Source organism: Glarea lozoyensis (assembly GCF_000409485.1).
Source record: "Glarea lozoyensis ATCC 20868 chromosome Unknown GLAREA1, whole genome shotgun sequence".
NCBI classification, from domain to species: Eukaryota; Fungi; Ascomycota; class Leotiomycetes; order Helotiales; family Helotiaceae; genus Glarea; species Glarea lozoyensis.
This window is the reverse complement of record NW_007360983.1, coordinates 1,555,546-1,579,109: the sequence shown is the minus strand read 5'-3', so window position 1 is coordinate 1,579,109 and position 23,564 is coordinate 1,555,546. Positions and strand designations below refer to the sequence as shown.

Below are 23,564 nucleotides of genomic sequence, written 5' to 3'. Positions count from 1 at the left end.
GTAATTATAAGATATTATAATTAATTACTACTTTAACTAAAAGTATAGTTTATAATATATTACTTTATATAGTTATAAAGTCTTCTCTTTAACTACTAGATTCTATCTTATAAAAAAACCTCTTTATTATATATTATTTCTTTTCTCTCTCTTTAGAAGTCTTCGCTTAAGTACGGAAATAAAAATTCCGCTTTTTACATAATAAACTATTTGCTAATTTCTTACGCCCTTACGTATATCGCGTTATCTAACAAAGTTTTAGATTTTCTCTATATTATATATTTCTTCCCTAATATCAAAAAGCTATTAATTGAATTAATGTAAAGCGAACTTCTAATTACAGTCACTACAAATGGCCTCAAGACCTCGTCTAAATCTCCATCCGCGCAGCTCATATTTCTCGATATTCCGCGCCCTTAGGTTCGACTGGACTGCCTCACAAGCATTTCTCACTTCTCCTACGTTTCGTGTGGTAAACCCACGCAATCACATTACAAAAGGTGATAGGGTTTCCGTAAGAGTATCGCCTTCTGTGGTATCAGGATTGCAGGACGAGGCCATTCTGGCACTTCTCACGAAAGGGTTCTTTGGTGGATGGGTATTCTTTATGGAAGGATGGGCTATGAGGACTTTCCATCCTCTTCTGCCGGCGATTTATACGGGTATGTAAAAAAATCACTAAAAGAAACTTCTCATTCTTGAGAAACAATGTAGTTTTACATTTAATAACCTCATTTTTAGCACTCCCTGACATGCCCACGAAAAATGTAATCTGGAGGAGCAACGATATTTCGAAAACCAAACTCGCTTCCGTTGGCGACATGTTCTTTGACTTTGCTGTCGTCGACAAACATATCCAGACGCACTCAGACCCGGCACCAAGTTATATTGATTATGGCTTTGGTTCAGACCACAGAGTGTTTTCGGGGTCACAGCGGTTTGTCGTTACTCGACATGAACGAATACGTAACGTGGAGGAGGATGAAAGGGCGGGTGTATTGCAAACAGAGAAGAAAGGCGGGTACGTCGAGCTGTCTATTGAGTGTTTTCGATGCAACCCACTTGTAAACCGCGATTCGTGGGCTGAATATGCGCCTTGGCTCCATTATTGGTACGCGAAGTGTCTGTGGGCGGAAGCTGTTAGAAGGTTACTACGACGGTAATAGTTTGTTTGGCGTCAGCGCCGAGTTGAAAGTCGATAGAGAAAGAATACCTCCCCAAGACAATTTTGAAGCATGTGACTAATCCCAATTGCGTGCATTATATCAAAAGAGGGGTAAAGCAGGATTATGCGACCATGTTTGAGCTTCTCCCGATTGTCTTAGGTTTCGCTGTCTCGCGGAGGACAAAATGAGCTCACCCGAAAATCTTAAACTAGTTAACAAGTCGACTTCGAATAGAGCTTAAAAAATCTTATTTACTGAAAACAGTTAACGAAATAGTCATAATGTTCTAAGTTGATCCACTAAATTATGAGATTTCGTCAACTTAGTCGAAGAACTGTTCTGGTTCGACTGCCACTTATTTGTCCTCCGCCAGACTGTATAGAATGTCAGGAGTCGGCGGCCTTTGGTATTCATCGGAAAACGAGGTCCCGTAAGAATAATAGACCAAATAGTACCAGTATACCCGACGTGCGCCAGGTCCGCGGCGGTCCGAAAAACACTATGATGAATTTGAAAGCGATGATAACAATTCGTTTGCGGGTCGGGGAAAAAAACTCCGTAGTGTCCGAGAAATGAATTATACAAGCTAATTTGGGAGGTCTAGTTTAGTATTATTTCTACTTTTCAGAATTCATGTGCTGAAGGATCGGTCTGAACAAACTCTTACAACATAAAGCTTGGTTTTCGAACTCGTGAGTATTCATATTTTACTCGATAACTTTCTTGGTGATAAGATCTTACATCCCGAGACAGACTTGGCAGAAATATCGCCTAATATGGTTCGCTCCTTCGAGGTTGTCGGAATCTTGATCACGATTTGGGCTGTATTCAAAGTCGTAGAAAAGATCTCGCTTTATCATCGCTTCAAGAATGCTTAGCGCGCTCATGGGTGCAAGCCTGCTAGGAACTTCCTTTGTGATCTACTCCTCGGACTTGACGTCTTCGCTTTTCTGAATTTCTAGGGATTAGAACGCTTCGGGGAGAACGTACGGATAAATTTGTGAAGATCCACCGAAAATATAGGCCGACTTCTGAGATGAAGTGTTTGTGTCAGCAAAAAATGGTACAAATATCGAGTGAGAAGAATCTTCCGCGACAAATTTTAATAATTCGAGAGTGGCCCCTGTATAGTGTATTATAGTGTCGTATCGGGCTAAACTAGCTTTTTAGTAAATCGAGCTTTTTAGAAAGAAGAATTTTAATAGGAAAACCCCTACTAATTTTCTTTATATACTTAAATAAGATTAGTACTAGGTTACTACTTTTAATATTAGATTTTAAGACTATTTCTACTTATACCTTACCTCGCTATCGCTACCTTACTATTATAGCCTCGCTATTATACTCTCGCTATTATACTCTCGCTACTATACCCTTATTGTCGTATTCTTACTATTATACTCTTACTATTATACTCTCGCTATTATAATTTTAAAATTATTCTTTAAAGAGCTTACTTTACTTAACTTAAAGAATAATATAACTATTTATACTAAGGTATAAAGTATAATTTAAATTTTTTTAAGATAGTTATATAGTATACCTAGTAATATCGTAATATTTAGTAATAGCGAGGTAGTAATAGCGAGGTAGCGATAGTGAGGTTATAAAAGTAGGGCTATATTAGCGACTATAGTAGAATTATCTCTTAGAAATTTTAGATATCGAATTACTATAGAAACACTACTTAATATTTATACCTACACGCTTTTCTAGAAAAGTAGGTTTTAGCCCGACACGACACTATAATACACTATACCCCCGCACGTCAGGGCGTTACTTCTCCATTTATGGAAAATGGCGTTTTTACTGATGATGGACAACCTTGGAGGCACGCGCGTGCTCTCATTAGGCCAACGTTTACTCGCTTTGAGATTACGGATTTGGAATACTTTAAAACATTTGTTGAGAGATTCCTGGCGCTTTTCCCGCGAGATGGCAGTGAGTTTGACATGTTGCCACTGGCAAAAAGATTGGTGAGTCCAAAAACCGCACAGACTCTTCTCCTCTGGTTTTGCTAACGCGAGAGTTAGTTCTTGGATACTTCATCGGAGTTTATCCTTGGCCAATCCGTTAATTCGCTCTTACCAACAACGCCTCCAGAGGAATTGGAGTTTATTGAATCGTTCGACCATTGTCTGACAGGTCTTGCATTGCGTCTCGTCGCTGGGCCTCTAAGACCTCTCTTTAAGCTCGATCCCACTTTCAAACCCAATTACCAAAAAGTCCACAAATTCGTTGACAAAAATGTGCACCTCGCTATTGAACGAGCAAGAAAATTACAGGCAGCAGGCAAGACAGGAGAGGAGGAAGAGGAAGGTGTCAAGAAGAAGTGCATTCTCCTTCATCAAATGGCAATGGAAAATCAGGATGCAGCTTACTTGAGGGCTCAAACTCTCAATGTTTTTTTCCCCGCTCGCGACACCTCTGCACTAGCTATCGGCAACATCGTGTTCGAGCTAGCTCGTCACATAGACTGTTGAGGGGAGCTACGCAGAGAAGTTGCGGAGATTGGAGATCAAAAACTCACCTTTGAGTTGATCAAGGACCTCAAATATGCTAAAGCGGTTGTTAACGAGTCACTTCGTTTGCACGTCCCCGGAACTCGAATCTTGCGAATTGCGTTGAAGGACACTGTGAGTAAAAAAACCTTTTAGATTATGTTTCTCTTCCAGAATGTTTCTCAGAAATAACTCCGCCCCGTCCATCCTTGCCGATGTTGCTAAGCATGAATTTTCTAGGTTTTACCTGTCGGTGGAGGTCCCGACCAGCTATTGCCACTCTAGGTCGCACAAGGGACCATTATCGAGATGGAGCTTTACGCTATGCGACGAAATTCCCAGATCTACGGCCCTGATTCCGAAGAGTTCAAACCTTCGCGTTAGGCACCAAATCGACCTTTACGGGAGGCAAAACGCCAGTATTCTCTGTTCATTGGTGGAATTGTGATCTGTCCAGCTCAACAATCGGTGCTCGCTCAGCTTACATACTTGCTAGTTAGGATTGCTCAAGAGTTCAAAGAGGTGCATAACAAAGATCCGGTGTACAAATGTGTAGAGGAGACTAAGATGACTGTTGAGAGTCGAAATGGGACGAGAATAGCTGTCGTCCCAGCTTGAAAGCTTGAAATGATGGAGTAATTAAGATTGGAACACTGTTTGGAAGCCGGATTTGCTTTGAATCAGTGCGATTAAATGATATTTTAAATTACACACTACATATGAAGACTTATCGGGGATTTAATCTGCCAGACTCATGTCAGCACATAACCGTTACTCTTATCCGATCTCACAAGTCACTCAACCATAATCTGCGGTAACAAAAGTGATCATTTCTGGTCTGCCCAAATGTTCTAAGAAGAGTGGAAGTATCATCAAGGCAGAGTATGGTTGAGAGGGTGAAGAAGACAACAAAACTGCTCAATGAAAATAAGGGTGAGCTCTACTGACAAATTAAATCGTTTTTGAAGTAATAAAACAATGCCTTTTAAGTAAGGGGTTGAACCACCCCACAACAAATAGTCGGATTTACAAGCAACGTATAATACATAAAGTATGTCGGAATTGCTGCAGCCACAACAACGCAAGACAGCATCACCAACCAAGAACAAATGAGCGGAGTTAACCTATATAGTAACTTTGTGAAACGATACAGACAGGTCTGGTGAGCTTGGCCTATGGTATGAAGAAGAAAAACAGACTGTTACATTTCAGTGCCTCACTTATTTCCTGACCGTAGATCTAAAAATCACGCCCTGAATATTTGCACAAAAGCAATCCGGCGCATTCAAAAACCAGCTAGCTACTTTTATTTGACAATGTTAGAACTTCAAGCTAGATATTTAACCTCTTCATAGCTTCAAACAATCCCTGTTCCAGAAATGACTCTCGAGCAGTGGATCTCAGCAAAAGGCCCAGTTTCTTCTTGATAAAACGCAAGCTACTAACGAACAACATACTATCAACCGCTTTGTAAGAATCACAGCCCACGTCGAGTCTAATTTACTCAACTGACCAACTTTTAGGTAATCCCTAAATGAGAAGTGAGAAGATCGACCATACTTCCGTGACCGAAAGGACTCTGCGTGAAATTTGGATCACCCATGAGGGAAGGCATCCCGTGTTCGTTAAGGCCCAGAGTACAGTCGGCGATGATCCGAACATGTTGGTTTTGCTCGTCAGATACCACAGCGGAAATGCTTAGGCGACCATGCCTTTTATCGGCATCGATACGAAACCAATCGTGTCCGGCGGCCATTTCGAGATCCATCTTAGGTTCGAAGCCCTCAACTGACTTCACCGATCCCGTGGAAAAAAGGCTGTATCAAAGCGTCAGTCTCCTCTGAACTGCCATTCTGGTGCGACACATACCACAGCGACCAGGGTCGATTCAGTATGAATGTCACCACAAGGAAACTGACCCATCAATTGTCCCTACATTGGTCAAACCAAAGCTTCACAAAAATTGTTCGGAGACTTTACCTTCATGATGAAGGCCGGCTGGGTGGTAGGAAAGCTTTAACTTGGTGGCGACATCTTGGACCTAGTATTTCTTTCACCCAGGGGTTTACGATGGATTTTCGAAGTTTTCAAATGATTGCAATGAATATAATAACTTTCTGTTTCCCATTACCTCGAGATATGTCATATTTATTTCAGGATCCCGTGGATGCTTGGTGGAGTGCCATACTGTATCCCCTTTGAGTCAAGTAAGTTGCTCCTCGAAGCTCAGCTTAATCTATTTGGCAGCGCGCGCCGTTTCCTACTCCGTCAAAAGACAAAGGTGCACTGCCCTTGCACGTACCTAGGTACTTACCTGGCTCGGTGGCGTTGATGTGGTTGTGAGTGACTCGGGGGTGCGCGGAGTTTTTCATCCCGCACACTGAGTGAGACTTTACAGTACACCCTTGAAAAACGATAGGCCCTCAACTCCAACGCAAATAACTGGTTTAAAATTGGTGCCAAACGGAGGCAAGCACGACGAAATGTTTTGCTGAACAATTAATGGCAGCATTGTGCGTGGACGTCCGTATGAGAGTAAGAAAGTATGTTGGTAAACTAAATAATAACAGTCGTAGAAAGTGACCTAAGGGCTTGCTTCATTTCTTTTTTGCTTCAATGATACTCTGTTCATCTCTCGAACTGCTCCATCAAGCAGATATTGTCCATATAATACATGAGCTTCGTAACCTGGGGCTGGCATATGTTTAAACTCCGGTCTCGTCTCAGAGCATTCGAGCATTACATAAGTCACTCTCACCTTGTCATCCGACACCTTCTCAACAATCCACTCCTGAAATCCTCCCAGCATAAACCGCCACGGCAATCCATAGTCCGCTGCTTTGTCCACTCTTTTTACCAAGCTCACAGGATTGTGCCAGTACATGACAGCACCAGCTGAATCCGTAGGACTTTCTTGAACAAGCGCAGCATTTGATGGGAATCTCGCGGAAGGTTCGAAAGCAGCTGCAGGCAGACATGTGGGTTGCAACCCTCTCGTATTCCCTCGAGTAGAGTTCCATGTTCCCAGTAAGAAAGCAATAAACGAGTCGTGGTTCCCATACAGGTGGCTCCCGGGCTCGAAAGATAACGGAGGTACCTCCTTGTCCAATAACCATCCATCTGGTCCGTTGGATCTTGCGATCAAAAACGCATGGAGAAAATTTCGCATCAAGGTCTCTGCATCATCTTTGCTGGCGTCGCCTCTGTATCCTGCAAGCAGCGAGGTTGGAAGTTCGATTTGGAGAGCGGAGAAGGAATGGATCCAGCGGTCATGTTGTTTACGACCTGACCATGACGAAAGTAAACCTCCATTTTGAAGCCCATGAGGAGTGTATGCAGCCGTGACGGTTGTGCCATCTATGAGATTCCGGCAGGCGCTTGATTTCGGAAGTTTGGTGATAGGAACTCGTGGACAGGACTGGTCAAGATAACGCTTGCCAAAGATTATCGCGATGCTACCTGTGACACCAAGAGAGAGGGCACCCGTGAACAAAGTCCGTTTGCGGATGAAGGACATTCCTGTCGTGTCTTATGTCAAGTACCTAGGCTAAATTTTGTGATTTTAGCGGATAGGTTGGCTCTGACTTATAGGTGGTCAGTGATATACCGGTATTACAACTAACCAACGCTAGTAAGCGACGACATGGATTGGCGCCTAGCACGTGCTTGATCTTTCCCCCTACACTATAGGTAGCGTACCGAGACGAGCCTTGGAGCCCGAGGGTCATGTCGCTAAATTCATCGTTGTATATCTAGGTAAGTATCTTAGTAGTAGCTTTTTTAACGTAACTAGATAGATAGTAGTTTATAATACTATGCTAACATCAACCTTACCAGCCGTCTCGCGGTTATCTGTGAACAAAGTACAACGAACATCAATCGAGAACCGTGAATTCATTGTATTTCTAAAGATGACAGGTTATAGGAATAATGTTTGGTTGAACTTTGTTTCTAATTGTCTGATGTAGCTCAAGGATCAAGTCCACGCACACAACTTGTTTCATCTATGCGATCAATTTATATATCTTACTGTAGAAGGTAGTCCTCCTGGAACTTGATACATTGTAAATCCAATCTATTATCTTTACCTTCAATATTGTATTGGGGGTTTTCCTGCGTTGTATTTATATCTATAGCCTCCATAGAGACTATCAGTATGCATAGAAGGAAAATATCTTTATTTCTTCTTTATAGATTGGAAATTACATAATGGATCTCGCTGGTACTACATGGAACTGTTCTCAATGTAAAAAGCCTATATTCTCTACTTGAATTTAAGTGAAGTTAGCTCTGCCAAATAATGCCTGAGAAAAGAAATCTAGAAAATTAGATTATTGTCACTGCCACGTTTCGCTAGATTTGCTTTATGCCCCCACACATCTGTATAGTATTAGAAGGTTATTGACGAAAGAACAAGTATACTTTAGGAGAAATTGCTAGTCAGTACATGTCAATCAGTTGTCTTCTTATTTCCAGTGGAAAGCTATAGATCTCAGAATAATAATTTGCTTACTTGAGTTTTTATCCCGTCTATGAAAATCTGTAGCAAAAGCTTCATAATATTGATCCGCCTGGCTTCTACATCACTGTTGTCTAACATTAATTTTACCGCCTACCGCTCTACGTAAAGAGCTTTCCACCAAAGAATTAGCAAACTTCCCCAAACGTCAAGTTCGACACAACCGTTGGCTTTGATACTCATACCACACATCACTGTCTACACCATGAGTGACGTAGAGCAAGGATTGAGGGTCGTACTTCTGCTTGATTTGAAGCAGTTTCGGATAGTTGGAGCCATACATGTCGTCTCGCTAGTTCTCTAGTTTCCAGCTGACCTCATTACCATAAGATCCACCGCCAGGAGTGGCTGCATCAAGCATAGGCTGCTGTACATCTACGTAGTCTACACGCTGCTTCATTACAGCTAGTGGGGAGGTGTTGTCCCAGTTCCGATCAGGGGCACAGAATAGGAGAGCATCACGCCAGGATGGATGCACTGAGTTATCTGGGTGCGGCAAGTTCTTGAGACTAATAAGAGTCATATATGGCATTGGATTAGCGTTCGGACCTAGAGTAGCGTTACGCATAGTATTAGTGATACCGCGATTTATAGTTGCATTTAAACCAGGTTGCGAGGAATTATTCGGCTATCCACAAATGGTGTATAACCAATAACGCCTTCCGGTAGAGGTCAAAGTAGTGATGAGTAATCATAAAAATAGCTTTGCGACACAGTAGGCGTATATTAATAATCTATGCCACGCTTCGTGAGGTCCCTTAGAAAGGGCTTTAGCATGGCGTTAACTTTGGCGACGTCTGCACTAGGCATATTCGTAGCGGCGATCTAGAAAACGTGCTGTGTGAGAAGATCAAGGAATGAGTATCCACTATTGTCCAAAAACGGAGATAGAAGACTATGGAAAGCTCCTATGACGTCCCAAAACCGATCAGCGCCAACCTTAGTATCATTGAACGCGAGGGAAGCACCACCAATAATGCTATCCTTAATACGCTCTGGCGGTAAGAGAAAGAATGACCGCATAGTTCCAAGAACCACTTCCACTGAGAGCCCAGTACAGATCAGAGTTCTTAGATGGAGTTGCGACCAGATGGCGTCCGTCCATGGTAATAACTTCCCACTCAAGAGCATTATCAGTAACCAGCCATGGCTCGTGGAGAGAATCGAATGACCTCCACCTTCAAGTGCTGGCAATCCCACCTCAAGGTAAACCTTCTGTTATTAATTTGATTAGGTTCACCCGGAATTCACGTATTTATCCTCCACGGGTGCTCCGAAGCTAGCTTGACGGAATACTATAGGTCAGAGTTCCTGTATAATAGCATATATTTTATTTTCGACATCCTGTGAGAGCTTTATTTCACGTATATGTCGAACTTAAGTGTCCCACCGAGTACAAAATCATTCCTCTGAAAATGGGTCACAAACGGATTTATATATGGAGGCGAGATTTTGATTAAATACAAACCAAATGCTTATTTACAGCTTTCTTTATCTACAGGATGACCTCCGACTCTTCACGTACAGAATCCACGACAATCATGGAGTCCGTACTTTGATTTCAAACTCCATCCTCGTCTTTCTCTTTGACCTTCAACCCATATTCTGTGACCAACGTCGTCCTCAACTCAACCTCCTTAATAATTATCGAAAGAGGCACACCTGCCAAAGTAAACGCAATCAGAACCTGCCATACTCGCTTGAGTGCTTCGGTATAAACATCAATGATCTGAGCCTTCAATATCGGGTTGTCGTTAAAAGACTGTGTAAAAGATGCAATGGCATGTTCGTAAGCTCCACCGCGTTCTAGGAGTGATCGGACTGCTGGATCGCTAATACGGTAGGACAATTCATCAAACCTAGAACTGAATATCACCGCAGGAATTGCTCCTCCCCAAATTGTACCTAGTGATCGTACGAAAGACCAAATTGCTGTTGCTAGTCCGACGTCTTTTTCTTCTAGGGATCCTTGGATTGCTGGGATTGTAGTAGTGAGAATCAGACCGCCGCCAATTCCGCCGAAAGCTTGGAAAACTATCCATTTACCAGGCGATGATGTGCTGTCGAGGGTGGTAAAGAGCCCAGCGGCTAGCGAGAAGGAAACCCATCCTGCAATGAGAGCGGGCTTATAGCGACCGGTCTTGGTAATGTACCAGCCGCCAAACATTGCTGCTGGCATGAGGGGGATAACGGTGGCGAGGAGATAGGCTCCAGACATTTCCGGGGTAACTTCGAGTAGGACTTGGAAATATACCGGAAGGAAGAAACTGAGCCATGACTAGAAAATGTCAGTATTGGATGTCATAAAGATTGGAAATTTACTGACCATGCAGATACCATGAATTAAAGTCATGACAAAGGCAAGTGTTGATACGCTGTTTCCGAACAAACGAGGGGGGACTGAAGCTAAGTCTTTGGCAACGTATACTTGGTATGCAGCGAAGATGAACAAACCCGCGAATCCAAGGAAAAGCGGTACCAAGACTCGGTAGGATGACCAACTGTATTTGGTGCCTCCCCAAGTCAGAGGGATCAAAATTACCACGACGGATGCTATCAGAATACTATGGCCTAGATAGTGAACTCTAAGCATTCTTTGTAATCTTGTACCTTCGCGCTTGTGGTGCATTTGTAGGAAGATGAAGAGCAGTACCAGCGCAACTCCAGCAACGGGAAGATTTATATAAAATACCCATCTCCAAGAAGAGTGCTGTAAGTGAAGGCTTAGTAGCCGTCACAGCAAGTATACACATGGAAGTGGGAAAACCAGGTAGAGAAACTAACCGTCACAATTGTTCCACCGATAACAGGGCCGACGAATGTTCCCAATGCAAAGAATGCTTGAATGGCTGCCATGCTGGAGAAAGTCAACACATATCCCTTTTGTTGCGTCTCCGGAGACAATCGGATCTTTCAAACTTACAATTGTTGTCTCTCTCGTAACGGGACAAGATCCGCCACAATGATTTCTACTAACGCAAATATCCCTCCGGCACCAAGACCCTGCACAACTCTCGCAGCAATAAGCATCACAGTCGAAGTAGCACCTCCACACAATCCACTGCCGAGGGCAAAAATCGCGACCGATATAAGCATAGGCCATCTCCGTCCATAGATATCAGAAAATTGGCCATACATGGGCTGAACAGCCGCAATACCAACGAAATATCCATTGATTGCCCAAATGAACAAAGAACCAGAGTTAAGTTCGGCGGCAATAGTTGGCAGAACGGTAGCTACGATTGCAGTATCAAGCGCGGCTAGTAGAATCGCAAAACATAAGCCTGGGAAGATGAGCCAGAACCTCCATCCTCGTTTCGTGGGAAGCGGTTCGAGAGGTTCGATTTTCGTGTCGATTTTTTCGTCCGGTAACGTTACTTGTGGCTCTTGCGGGTTTGATATCGCGAGATCACTGTCGTCTTGCGGTTCTGATAGTCGCGTCATTTGAGAATGATGAAGACTGCCGGAGCTGCCTGCGCTTGATTGGTCCAAATCGAAGGTGTAGAAAAAATGCTGGGATACGAGTAGAATGGACGTTCGTAGTTTCAACGCCACAGAATCGACATCTTTTTCTGGAGCTCTAGACAAAAATGGGATGGTAAGTATCAGCAGGAAGTTACTGCATATTTGGCAGCAAGGAATAGGGCGGAAAAAAAACCTCCGCGTTGTATTCTCGCTTAAAACAGAGCAATCTCAGGGGGGCGAACTGCCCGGTTGGTGTGCCGGGAATTTATCTTCTACACCCGTAATATTTTCGTTTCCTCTTTCTCACAAATAATCTGCGGCAACTGTAACGTACTCTCATGATGATATCGGGCTGCATGTGAGAGAATGTAACTCGTGTTCCCAATTATGACGCTCGATGTACATGCCTTGTCACGCGAGCGAGAAATTTCAGTGTGATCTCAAATGCATTTTATGCATTTTGGTAAGAGTTCGAAGAGACTTAACGGCATTATATCACGAGCACTGGAAGTTTGAGCTGGCTGTACTCCGATTTAATCGTTCGGTCCAAACTTTTTGGGACTTTATCTGAGTTTGAGAGGCGGAGAAAAATAACCGCACTTGTATCCCGAGGTTTTGTTGGACGGAGGGACTCTAGCACGTAGAAAACGCTACATTCGAAATTCGCTGCAGCTCCGTATTACTCAGCTCAAAAACGCACCACAAAGAAAATAATCTAACAGTGTACAACAGGTCGTTGAGATTGATTCGAAAGCACGTGATCTAACCGAGCTCCTCAGTTTTCAATACTTCCTTGAAAGAGTTCCCCATCAAAGGATGATTACTTTCAGCCTTTCCCTTCGTAATTCCCATCAGTAGACGCGAACAAGATATCTCCATTTTAACAACCAACACCAATTCACCCTCTTTTCCCTCTATCTTCCAGTCTCCCTTTTGAACAATTCCAAGCGGGGCATGAACCAAAGCCTCGACTCCGTTTTCAAAATCTGTGAGTTCGATTTCGATAGTGACTTTGGCGTCGTGAACGGCTTTGGGAATTTGAGGCATGTCGTTGATCACGCGGTAGGACTTTGTGTTTGGTGGGCTTGAAGTGGCGGGGACGAGTGTGTAGGATATCATCTGGGGATCGAGCTTGATCATCCAGTCATGGTTCTGTAGTGCTTTGACAGCGGAAATACGGTTGGTAGTCGGTGGGAGACAGTAATTGTGTATAGGGTTTTCTGTTGTAGAAAAGACTGGAGCGAGGTTTGAGGTTAGAAAATTACGACTATTGTCGCAAATGATATGTTCCTCTTTCCAATTCTAGAGACGGTGGAATACTTAAGATCCATCTTGGAAGAACTTGTGTTTGGTAGAGTAAGTGAGAAAAATCTATTTTTATGCTATCTCTTTAACAGATCTACCTCCACCTATTTTCAACGAAGAGAGACGATAAACATGAAAGAGCAGAGCAGAAAATCTTTACGCAATCGATCTATCCTTGGACCCTGTTTGTAAATCCGGCTTACGACAACAGATTGTGATGAATATTCTTTTGGTAGATCCGTACGAGCGGACCAATTGATTGTGCATAGTCTCGTTGACCTAGCATATGAAGTGGCATAACTCGGAATTCGCCGCTCGAGGGTAACACAAAGAACGCAAAGATGGCACAGATATCACCATCAACTGGCCGGAATCGACTTTTCCGCCTCCGTCGCCATGGCATTCGCCTTCTCAATAAGCCCCCCATAAATAAGATTCTCATCCACCAAAGCTTTCGTCGTCGGCGAGGTCGAAAGCACACGTATAGCATAGATGTAAAGTGACATGTTATCACACCTCATCTGTAGAAATCTGCAACATGTTTGAATTGCCGAAGTGATTGGCCACGTATGGAAATTGTTCAACTGTTGGAAACTCTCCAACTTGCGCCCCGGCAAGAGTTGGCCCATCTGCAGGGCATCGATGATATCTTTTACAGCGGTTGTACACCGCGAAATGGCGTCATTGGCGAGGAAAACAGGAAGTACTTCTTTGTGGACGCGTAAGAGGGCGCTTTCGTGGAGCATGATGTCTACCGTGTTCATGCTCATTCGGAGGGCCACGGCGACTGGATCGTCAGAGTTGTTAGTGAGGTGCTCTACCATTAGGGTGTTGCGGCAGAGCTCGATGGATTTATTGATATCGTAGTGAACTTCCCAGAAGTTGTGGGAGGCATTGTGTGAGGAATTCATATGGTTCACGATGCGTTGGTAGAGATGGGTCATTATTACTACTCCGGCAAGAGAGGATATCTGAACCCTGCCTGCAACATCGGGGTCGAAAATCACGTTTAGTGAGGGCATGGTTACGTCTGTATTGTTGACCACCTCTTGGATTGTGACATCTCGTCCGGGGAGAGGAATGTTGATCTGGTTTTTTTGTTAGCTCAATAGAACACACATTATGATCTGATTTAAATACCTCTTGGTCGAAAGCTACCCCTGATTGCGTTATGATGCTTGCAAAGCCGTCAAGTATGTAGAGAACCCAGAAAGTTCGCCGCATTTCTTCAGTCTTGACAGGATTGTGTAAACTAGGTGTTGGCGAGGGCCCTGACCACTGTGGAGTCATGACACTAGCAGGACGGCCATCTGACTGACCCAAGCCCATCATCTGAGCCAATCTCGTGGTCCTTCCCAGACTCATCCAAGCTCGACGAAAGTTTGGTTGCTTTAGCTCGTAAATAGTGAGTAAGGTACAAGCTTGTAGAGTGTTGATATTGGATAATGATTCGCCGGTCTCCTCCCTTTCACAGAGGTCGAGGAGGTTACGAGACTGTTGGTAGCAATTACTGACATGGCAATGAAGCTCAGGAACTGACAGCGCTCCTAGTGCTGCAATGGCATAAGATAAAGCTTGAACCTGAATAGTAGGTGTTGGATGTGAGAGCTCAGTCTCAAACCGAATCTGATCAACCATTCCCATCATCGGACGATATATATCAAAACATATGTCGTGACTAGATTCCGTGAGACTAAGCACCAAAAGTGAATTCGGGCAATGACTTACAGTCTTTGTACGAGCCCGTTGGAAAGTTCAGGCATGGTTTGATGGAGAGAAGTGGGGATACTATTGACCAACATAGTCTCGGGGTATATCATTTGAGTTCCATTCTGTATGGGGTTTGGAAGCATGTTCTCAATTTGATCAACAGACATTTCAGATGTGTAAGTATCAAATGGGAAGTCAAGGAAATTGACGGTTGTCTGATCAGGGCTACTAAGAGTATGCTTAGCAGGAATTTCATGAAAGATACGCCCACTCATAGTAAACGTCACTTACACCATCATATTATGCATAGCAGGTGTTTTCTCGGAGATCACACCTAGATCGTATAAGTCTGTCGAAGATGAGTGACAAGAAGAATCCAAATTCAGGAGTGATCCTAAATCTGAAGACCATGATGTTGCTCCCACAGAGGCGTTGCTAATTGAAGTTTGAGTGGCGATCTGAGCCTCTGCTTGTTCTGTGATGGTAGATGGTAAGCCAAAAATGGTCTTGCAATAACGGATCGACAAGAAACTCACGAAGACGCTTATTTAAGGTCGTAAGAATTCGTGAAAGGTCCAATTTCGATGGGGTCGATGTTGAACGACTTGAATAACGGCATGTGATGCCAAGTTTTACACATCGCCCACATACTGGGCGATGTCGATTGCATCGAATCTTGCGTTCACGACACGCACTACGCGCCTCCAGTTAGCACCGGTTGCGCAAAGTAACAAATGATTATACGAATGTAAATCTTATCCAAAATCAGAGGATAATAGCAAAATACACTCACTCGCACGCAACTCGAGTCGCGGGTGAGGGTTCAGTCTTCTCCCGTCCATCAGCTGTAGGCGACGCTTTGACGACGGTGGGAGGTGTAGTGCCGTCTTGAGTTGAGTGGGAACTGTTTCTACTTCCGAAGTTTTCCATTCTAATAAATGCTAGTCGCGATTCGAAGTGCTGGTAAGGTGTCACGGCGAAGATGTTAATGTGGGTGTTGCGTGAGAAAAAACAATCGCTAGGCTCAGCTGGCCTCCCCTCGTCTCAGCGTGTTAGGCGTTTGTTTGTTTGTTTGTTAGTTGGTTGGTTTTATTTATTCACCGATCTAGTATAATAACACGAGTTTACGAGTACTAAGATAGAGGCATATAGTAGGACGTATTCGGCGGTTTATAGGGTTCTACTAAGTTTAATATAAAGTATATTATTAAAATATAAGAAGTATATATTAGAAAATAATCGCTAGCTTTATATCTAAAGTTCTAACTTAAAATATACTTAAATTAAACTTAACTCTAGTAGTTCTAAGTTTTACTTAATAAATTTTAAGTATATTTACTATATAACTATATAATACTATATTTTTATATTACTCTCTTTTTAAAAATAAAAGCTTACCTTAGTAAGGTTTTTAGAGAAGTTAGCTTATTATTAAAGTTATAGTTTTTAGTAAATTTTAATATTAATTTGTTTTAAACTAATACTATATTATAGCTAGTATAGAGATATACTAATTAAGAAATAAAGTAAAGTTACTTAAACTTTATAAATTATTAAAATAAGTTTACTTTAGTTACTTTAATAGTAATTAATAAAGAAATAAAGTCTTTAGTTAAAATTTATATTTATAATATACTATAAAAAGCTTAATTTATATTTTATTTTTAAAATATATTTAATAATTCTATATAACTTATTTTAAAATAAATTATATACTATACTAGTAATTAAATATAGTTATCTTTAAAGTATATTTAAATTAGTATATTTACTAAATAAATAAAATATTTATTTCTCTAGTATTAATATTTTTATAGTATAGAATATTAACTAATACTTTAAATACTTTATTAATAAATACTAGAGGTTAGTTATAACTATATTTATCTTTAAAGTAGTTTTTAAAAGTATAAAATATTACTAGTATAATAAACTATTTTTATTAAATATAATCTTTTTATATAATAAGATAATATAATATTATAAGTCTTTAGATATTACTTTATATAAATAATTTCTAGAGTATTATTATAAATTAGTTATATATTTATAGCTAGCTAATAGGTAAATATATAACAAGAAATACAGTATATAAAATAAATTAATAGTTAGTTAAACTAGTCTTACTAGTAACTTAAAGATAAATGTAAGTATATAGTTTACTTTTTTATTTTCTTAGTTATTACTCTTTAGTAGTAATTAGTTTTTTTTAGCTAATATAATTCTTACTTACTTACTCTTATATTTAACTATCTATAAATAGTAGTACTCTATACTAGTTTATAATAAGTATTCTATTACTTTTATTTTATACTAGTATATAAATAACTATAGAAAATAGAGTAGCTATTTCTAGTAAGTATTTCTTCTATTATTCTTCTAGCTATCTTTAAATTCTATAGAATATTTTATAGAATTAATTTAAAAGATTAGATTTTTCACGTAGTACTAATATAAAATATACTTAGGTATATACTACTATCTATCTTCTTTGAGTATTCGCCCCTCTTCTACTGTACAATTGACACCAAATTAGTTTCTTTAAACTTCCTAGGCGACACGCCATTGTTGTACAACTCATCAATCTCAACATATGTTCGTCCCTTAGTCTCGGGAACCTGGAAGAATATGTATACAACGGCAAAAACAAGGACAGCACCAAACACAAACGCAATCTTCCCTCCTAGATTGCCTTGGTCCGGATTGATTGCATAAGGGAGAGCGAAGCCCCAAATACAAGCGCTCAATCCGTTCATGATTGTGGCAAGAGCTTGACACTGCACGCGGAGACGAGAGCTTGGGTTTTCTGAGATGATTGGCCATGCAACTGAGCCGATTGATGCTTGGTACACTAGGAAAATTAGCAATGTGATCAAACGAGGATTGAATCTTAAACTTACCAAACGACCAAACGCCCATGAAGGCAACTTGACCCCAGATAGCGCCAGAGCTGTTGATACAGGCCAAGATACCAATGAGGAAAAGTGTGACGCAAAGAGTTGCCGTTCCATAAAGAGCTGTCCCTCTTCGACCAAACTGCTCAACCAGCCAGGTACCACAGAGATTGCCGACGACCATTACACCGGACATACCCACACTTGCATCGAAAGCCTTCGCGGTACTTAGACCCCCAAGCTGCATGAAGTAACTCATATATCCAATGACCCACGAGTTTCCACAAGCATTCTGGATGAATATGATGCTGACACAGGCTAGAGTTCGTTGCCAATGGTCTCTCTTGAAGCAATCCGCGAAAGAAGCTTGTTCCTCGTTCTCGGATCGATCTTTGGCAAGAGCTTCTGAAATTTCTGCGAGGTGGCCGTCGACATCATAATCTGCGTTGTGAAGACGGACGATATTGTGTCTTGCTTTCTCTATTCTACCGTGGGCAACTAACCAATACGGTGATCTGAGAGATGTTAGTTTTCTTCATCTCGATATGCTTTGCAGGGGTGTGTAAGTTCGACTTACTCGGGAAAGAATGGCAGAATGGCTAGACCGACACCAGCGAATCCCCATTGTACTGCGAAGATGACTTTATATTGCATAGCGCCTTCGAGGAAACTCGCTTGACGTGTCACACCGTAACCGAGAAGCTGGCCAAGGACAATCGCAAAATTGGTTCCGGCTGTGATTGAACCTCTGATAACCAAGGGACTGATCTCGCTAGCATAGGTTGGTGCGATAGTAACAAAGCATCTGATAATATTAGCCTTGGTACCGCCTAATCAGTTTAGTGAGCAACTCACCCCAGAGGGATACCCGTAAGTAATTTGGCGCCAAAGTAATCGGCAGTGTTCCTGGAGAAGTATTGAAGAAAAACACCGCCAATCGTGAGCATGTAACCTCCGAGGACGCAGACTTGACGTCCCCAGCGGTTCACAACAAGCCCAGTGACCCAACCTCCAATAACAAGACCACCTAAAGTGGCAGCCTGTGAGTAATGTCAGCGTCTGAAAGATATGATTGGAAAAGACGATGTATTTACCTGGAAGGCGAGCTGCCAGTCGGCACTCACGACATAACCGCCGTCATACGGATAACCAAAGTCCTCTCGAAATTGTGTGATGGAGATCACGATGTTGCCGGCGAGTGAATCATAGCCGAACATTACACAGATGAAGAACATGTAGGCACCTAGTAAAAGCCATCAGAATGTGTAATGGTTTCGTTGAGGGGGGTACTTACACCATAACATCCCTTTCCAGTTCTCCTTGACAGCCGCAACTTTGGTTTGTGCATGCTGTGCTTCCTCATAATTTGCAACTGCCTTGGAAACCGCCATAGCGTGTTCATGGGGTCTTTCCTCCTCCATGTGAACCGAGTTGGTGTGTTTTTCGTCCATTTCTGATGGAACGAGGTGTAACACTAAAAATGGAATGAAGAGACAATCTCGATTCGACTTGTGCGTTGAGTGACAATGAAGGAGATGGGGTAACATAAAGCTGAGGAAATATCACAACTTTATAGATCACATCCAGAAGTCTCGTTTTCGGTGATCCGTTTCGCCATGCACCCCGCGTTCTAGCCCTCCCATCTGGATAATTTTTTGGTTCCATAATGATGGCTCGAGTTGAGACTTAGCCGGAGAATAGACGGAGAATAGTCTGGAGACTTACTGGAGATTCAAGAGTGGACTCTGTGGAGAGATGTGTGGCTGTGGCGAAGAACAACATTGGTCGTTCGTGTTGCATGGCACGACACCTAATCGGGTCGAATCATTCATGGATGATGGTTTGTTCACCCATCATTCAATAACCATCCTCGCGGCTGACAAGATGAGATGGCTGCCGAAATACAATATGTTTATCGACAACCTGGTATAATACATTTCGTCGAGTTTTTGCAGCTAACAAAACCTTCTTGAAGTCTATTTCGAAGCCTACTTAGACCAAGGTGCCTATGTCTTCAATATATAGAAGTTAATTCGATGATATCTGGTTTTTTGATCAAGAAACCCAACGAAGATAGGCCCTGCTTATTCGGAAATACTCTCGCTACTTTACAATTTCAATAGGGACGGAAATGAAATACCCGCCACTGGAAAGTGCTCGTTCTAGCTTCCTGGACATGATGATCGAGAAGTTGGGGAAGCAGGGCAGGTGTCTCGTGGTGTTGTTGATGGCTTAAGTCATGTGTCCGTGCGCGACCCCGGAAAACCGATTCCTGACCGGAGAATAGTGGGACAATAGACCAAAATCACCCGTCGTCCTGCTTCCCAGTACTCTCGACGGTGGTATGAAAAGTGCCAAAGATGGAGATGGACAGGTGGGTTCATGTCTTGTCTAACCTACTTGCTTCTGCCACCAGGTAAGCGTATCGTATAAAGAATGTGCTTCTTTCTGTTAATATCCCTATTCTCTTGTTTTCCACTCTCTTTTAGTCCCCCTTTCATCATGTCGGCCGCTACCTCAGACACAAATAACAATGTTGATATCGACGCCCTTTTAGATAAATTGACGCTGGACGAGCAGATCTCCTTGTTGGCAGGTGCAAGCACTTGGGAGACTGCCGCCATTGATAGACTTGATGTGCCGTCATTAAAGGTATGTCTTTCCCGCACCTCGATACATTCATGCAAGATTTGACTCTTTTTCGACAGGTCACCGATGGGCCAAATGGTGCTCGCGGCGAGACTTTTCTTGATGGTACTACAGCTGCCTGCTTTCCTTCCTGTGTCTCTCTCGCGGCCACTTTCAATCGCACCCTCTCGCGCCGAGTAGGGAAAGCCCTCGGCCAAGAATCTCAGACAAAAGGAGCATATGTGTTATTGGGACCGACTGTGTGCTCCCATCGATCACCGCTCGGTGGTCGGAATTTTGAAGCCTTTTCCGAGGATCCGCTGCTGTCTGGGTTGCTAGCCGCAGAATACGTGAAAGGACTGCAATCCGAACGCGTGGGTGCGACCGTCAAACACTATCTAGCCAACGAGCAGGACACAAGACGATTTTCCATCAACGAAACCATATCGGAACGAGCTCTACGTGAGATGTATCTGCGGCCTTTCGAGATCGTAGTCAAGTCCTCAGCTCCCTGGTGTGTCATGACCAGCTACCCCAAAGTGAACGGAATACATGTTGATAGTAGCAAGATGTTTATACAAGACATACTGAGAGACCAATGGAAGTTTGACGGGCTTGTCATGTCCGATTGGGGGGCAACGACGTCTACAAAAGATAGTATAAATGCCGGATTGGATTTGGAGATGCCCGGACCTGCAAAATGGCGGTCTCTGGATGCCGTGAAAGCTGCCGTCGACGCTGGCTCCGTCACATCCAAGACAATTGCTGGACGTGCCCGGGCTGTGCTTCAGCTCCTGCATAGGACTGGGAAATTCTCGGATCGGAAAGAGGCCGTCTCGGAGACTGCAATTGATAAACCAGAACACCGCAGCCTAATCAGAGAAGCTGGCGCAGAAGGACTTGTACTTTTGAAGAACACTGACAGCATTCTTCCTCTGGATATGAGAAATTGCAAGAAGTTGGCAATCTTAGGCCCGCTTGCAAAATATGCAGCAGCACATGGCGGCGGAAGTGCCTCACTCAATTGTCATTATAAGGTAACCCCTTTTGACGCATTTACTGCTAGACTTGGCGCCGAGACTGAGATTTTACACTCAAAGGGTGCACATATATATCGTGTGTATCCAGAACTTGAGGCTGGATGCACGAACAAAGAGGGCAAACCTGGGTTTACCACAGAATATTTCGCAAACGAAGAGCTCGAAGGTAAACCATTCTATTCTCAGGGCTTCCCTCGAGGTTATTTTATGACAATGATGGACGATAAGGCTTCGGGCAAAAAGTCAGTCCGACTCACCACCTCTTTTGTTCCTGACACGAGCGGCAATCACTATTTAAGCTATTCGTCAATGGGTACTTCAAAGATGTATATCAACGACACGGTTATATCAGAGCAAAAGCAGTCAACAAAGGATTCAATGGCTTTTCTTTTGGGGACTCAGGAAGAAAATCGCTTCCGATACTCCTTCACGAAAGGCCAAGTCTACAAGATTCACGTTGACGCATGGGTTCCAGCTGAGTTAAATGGCGAGCTTTACTTATTTGACGGTCATATAGCTGTTCACCTTGGGTTTGTTAGCCAGGAAGAGATGGAACGTGATGTGCTCACCGAGGCAGTTGATCTTGCAAAGAAGGCTGACTATGCGATTTTGTTTGTTGGTAACACGACCCAGTGGGAGACGGAAGGCCAGGACATGGAAGACATGAACCTTCCTGCGGACGGCTCGCAGGATCGTCTTATAACTGAAGTCGCGAAAGTCAATTCAAACACTATTGTGGTAAATACTACTGGTGTTGCTGTCAGTGTACCTTGGCTTGACGAAGTCTCGGCACTTGTTCAGGCGTGGTATTCGGGGCAAGAAACTGGAAATGCAATTCTCGACGTGCTATTTGGCAAAGTCAATCCTTCGGGGAAGTTACCCATTTCCTGGCCGCGGAAATATGAAGATACTGCTGTTTGTGGAAATTTTGGGTTGGACTCTTATGAATCGAGAGAGGTTGAGTATGTTGAGGGTGTCTACGTAGGCTATCGGCATTTTGACAAACACTTTGCCACAGAGAGGCAGGTGCTGTTTCCTTTCGGCTATGGTTTGAGCTATTCCACCTTTTCCATTTTAGAAGTCTCCCTCGAAGGACGGATATCAAATGACACAAGTGATGGCGTTACGATATCTGTAAATGTGGAAAACACCGGGAACCTGGCAGGAGCCGAGACAATTCAAGCATATCTCGCACCACCAACAATTAATACCATCGACAGACCACTCAAGGGGCTTGTTGGGTTCAGCAAGGTGTTTTTGTCTAAAGGAGAGAAGAAGTCGACCACGATCAGCTTTCAGAAAGATTCGGCAGCATTTTGGGACGTGGTGAAGCACAAATGGGTCATTGAAAGGGGGACATACAAAATCCTCGTGGGCACGAGTTCTGATCCTAAAGATTTAAAAACAAGCTTGAAAGTAGATGTGCCGCAGACCTTTAGCTATGAGCCATAGACATAACAGATTCGACTAAACTGATGCCAATAAATGATACCAGTAGCTTGGTGTCTTTCGGAAAGATTTCCCCGCTTGATAATGTGGGGTACATTAGAGGTACAGGCCTGATCCTTAAAGAGGGCTCAACTGGTTCCACTAGCACCTGAACCATGATTCGCTGAACTAGTACTGGCGTGGACGTTAGGAGGTCCTCAAAACTCCTGAAAAGCCAGCCCGACTGCAACACTGGAACGTCAACTGCAACATCACTTTGCTCTCCCCTTGATAATGACCTCCCACACCTGATGGCAGCTGGCGACACGTTTAGTCGTGGGCATGATGGCGCCTAGTCAGTCAGCAACGGTACATCCTCCTCGGTTGCATCACTATTATGGCTTCCAGTCGGGCTGGGCAGCGAATTGCGCGTCGTGCTTGTGACCTTTGCAGACAGAGGAAGATCAAGGTAAACATACCTACAAAAATCTGAAACTTTTGACTGATAATTGAAAGTGCCGCGTCGATGATTTGGCTCCACTTTGTGACGGGTGTATAGAGCTAAGTGTGCCGTGTACTTTTGAGGACCAGCAAAAAAGGAGGGGGAGACCGCATCGGTGAGTATTTATATAAACATGAAGTGACGTATTTCTTTTCTAAGCATAGTTATTGATACACTATGCATGGCGACTCGAGAGCTTGGATCAGCCAAGCTGTTTCTGCATACACCTTCTTCGGAAGATGACTTCAGTCATGTTCTACGTGATCAGATAGTCCGCCGTGTGCTATATGACAATGAGGACCTAAGAACACCTCTCCAGTTACTCTGCGCACTTGGCTTTGGCTTGTTCATAGTTCTGGCTGATCACATCAAACAGAATCGCGGAACGATTTTTGGCATCCCGTCA

General features: G+C 43.0%; 11 protein-coding genes across 11 annotated transcripts; 4 read left to right on the top strand and 7 right to left on the bottom strand.

Annotated features, from left to right (window-relative positions):
* Positions 1 to 352: 352 nt before the first annotated feature.
* GLAREA_09192 (uncharacterized protein) lies at positions 353 to 670 on the top strand (the record flags this gene model as incomplete). The annotated part of the gene is made up of 1 exon (XM_008078153.1): positions 353 to 670. The coding sequence occupies one exon, from the start codon at positions 353 to 355 to the stop codon at positions 668 to 670; it is 318 nt and encodes a 105-aa protein (XP_008076344.1).
* A 2,286-nt stretch (positions 671 to 2,956) lies between these two features.
* GLAREA_09191 (Cytochrome P450) lies at positions 2,957 to 3,649 on the top strand (the record flags this gene model as incomplete). The annotated part of the gene is made up of 2 exons (XM_008078152.1): positions 2,957 to 3,142; positions 3,200 to 3,649. The coding sequence occupies 2 exons, from the start codon at positions 2,957 to 2,959 to the stop codon at positions 3,647 to 3,649; spliced, it is 636 nt and encodes a 211-aa protein (XP_008076343.1).
* A 2,602-nt stretch (positions 3,650 to 6,251) lies between these two features.
* GLAREA_09190 (uncharacterized protein) lies at positions 6,252 to 7,184 on the bottom strand (the record flags this gene model as incomplete). Its single annotated transcript, XM_008078151.1, has 1 exon — positions 6,252 to 7,184. One exon carries the CDS (start codon positions 7,182 to 7,184, stop codon positions 6,252 to 6,254), a length of 933 nt encoding a protein of 310 aa, XP_008076342.1.
* A 1,294-nt stretch (positions 7,185 to 8,478) lies between these two features.
* Positions 8,479 to 8,754, bottom strand: GLAREA_09189 (FAD-dependent isoamyl alcohol oxidase; the record flags this gene model as incomplete). The annotated part of the gene is made up of 1 exon (XM_008078150.1): positions 8,479 to 8,754. One exon carries the CDS (start codon positions 8,752 to 8,754, stop codon positions 8,479 to 8,481), a length of 276 nt encoding a protein of 91 aa, XP_008076341.1.
* A 342-nt stretch (positions 8,755 to 9,096) lies between these two features.
* Positions 9,097 to 9,357, top strand: GLAREA_09188 (uncharacterized protein; the record flags this gene model as incomplete). The annotated part of the gene is made up of 1 exon (XM_008078149.1): positions 9,097 to 9,357. One exon carries the CDS (start codon positions 9,097 to 9,099, stop codon positions 9,355 to 9,357), a length of 261 nt encoding a protein of 86 aa, XP_008076340.1.
* Positions 9,358 to 9,747: 390 nt separating this feature from the next.
* GLAREA_09187 (MFS general substrate transporter) lies at positions 9,748 to 11,630 on the bottom strand (the record flags this gene model as incomplete). The annotated part of the gene is made up of 4 exons (XM_008078148.1): positions 9,748 to 10,464; positions 10,513 to 10,896; positions 10,971 to 11,043; positions 11,110 to 11,630. The coding sequence occupies 4 exons, from the start codon at positions 11,628 to 11,630 to the stop codon at positions 9,748 to 9,750; spliced, it is 1,695 nt and encodes a 564-aa protein (XP_008076339.1).
* Positions 11,631 to 12,413: 783 nt separating this feature from the next.
* Positions 12,414 to 12,770, bottom strand: GLAREA_09186 (uncharacterized protein; the record flags this gene model as incomplete). The annotated part of the gene is made up of 1 exon (XM_008078147.1): positions 12,414 to 12,770. The coding sequence occupies one exon, from the start codon at positions 12,768 to 12,770 to the stop codon at positions 12,414 to 12,416; it is 357 nt and encodes a 118-aa protein (XP_008076338.1).
* A 545-nt stretch (positions 12,771 to 13,315) lies between these two features.
* On the bottom strand, positions 13,316 to 14,941 carry GLAREA_09185 (fungal specific transcription factor-containing protein; the record flags this gene model as incomplete). The annotated part of the gene is made up of 3 exons (XM_008078146.1): positions 13,316 to 14,044; positions 14,097 to 14,634; positions 14,685 to 14,941. The coding sequence occupies 3 exons, from the start codon at positions 14,939 to 14,941 to the stop codon at positions 13,316 to 13,318; spliced, it is 1,524 nt and encodes a 507-aa protein (XP_008076337.1).
* A 12-nt stretch (positions 14,942 to 14,953) lies between these two features.
* GLAREA_09184 (Zn2/Cys6 DNA-binding protein) lies at positions 14,954 to 15,596 on the bottom strand (the record flags this gene model as incomplete). The annotated part of the gene is made up of 3 exons (XM_008078145.1): positions 14,954 to 15,000; positions 15,203 to 15,360; positions 15,460 to 15,596. 3 exons carry the CDS (start codon positions 15,594 to 15,596, stop codon positions 14,954 to 14,956), a joined length of 342 nt encoding a protein of 113 aa, XP_008076336.1.
* A 1,580-nt stretch (positions 15,597 to 17,176) lies between these two features.
* On the bottom strand, positions 17,177 to 19,011 carry GLAREA_09183 (MFS general substrate transporter; the record flags this gene model as incomplete). The annotated part of the gene is made up of 6 exons (XM_008078144.1): positions 17,177 to 17,517; positions 17,567 to 18,075; positions 18,138 to 18,365; positions 18,416 to 18,600; positions 18,655 to 18,803; positions 18,855 to 19,011. The coding sequence occupies 6 exons, from the start codon at positions 19,009 to 19,011 to the stop codon at positions 17,177 to 17,179; spliced, it is 1,569 nt and encodes a 522-aa protein (XP_008076335.1).
* Positions 19,012 to 20,062: 1,051 nt separating this feature from the next.
* Positions 20,063 to 22,680, top strand: GLAREA_09182 ((Trans)glycosidase; the record flags this gene model as incomplete). Its single annotated transcript, XM_008078143.1, has 2 exons — positions 20,063 to 20,212; positions 20,269 to 22,680. 2 exons carry the CDS (start codon positions 20,063 to 20,065, stop codon positions 22,678 to 22,680), a joined length of 2,562 nt encoding a protein of 853 aa, XP_008076334.1.
* Between the last annotated feature and the right edge of the window lie 884 nt (positions 22,681 to 23,564).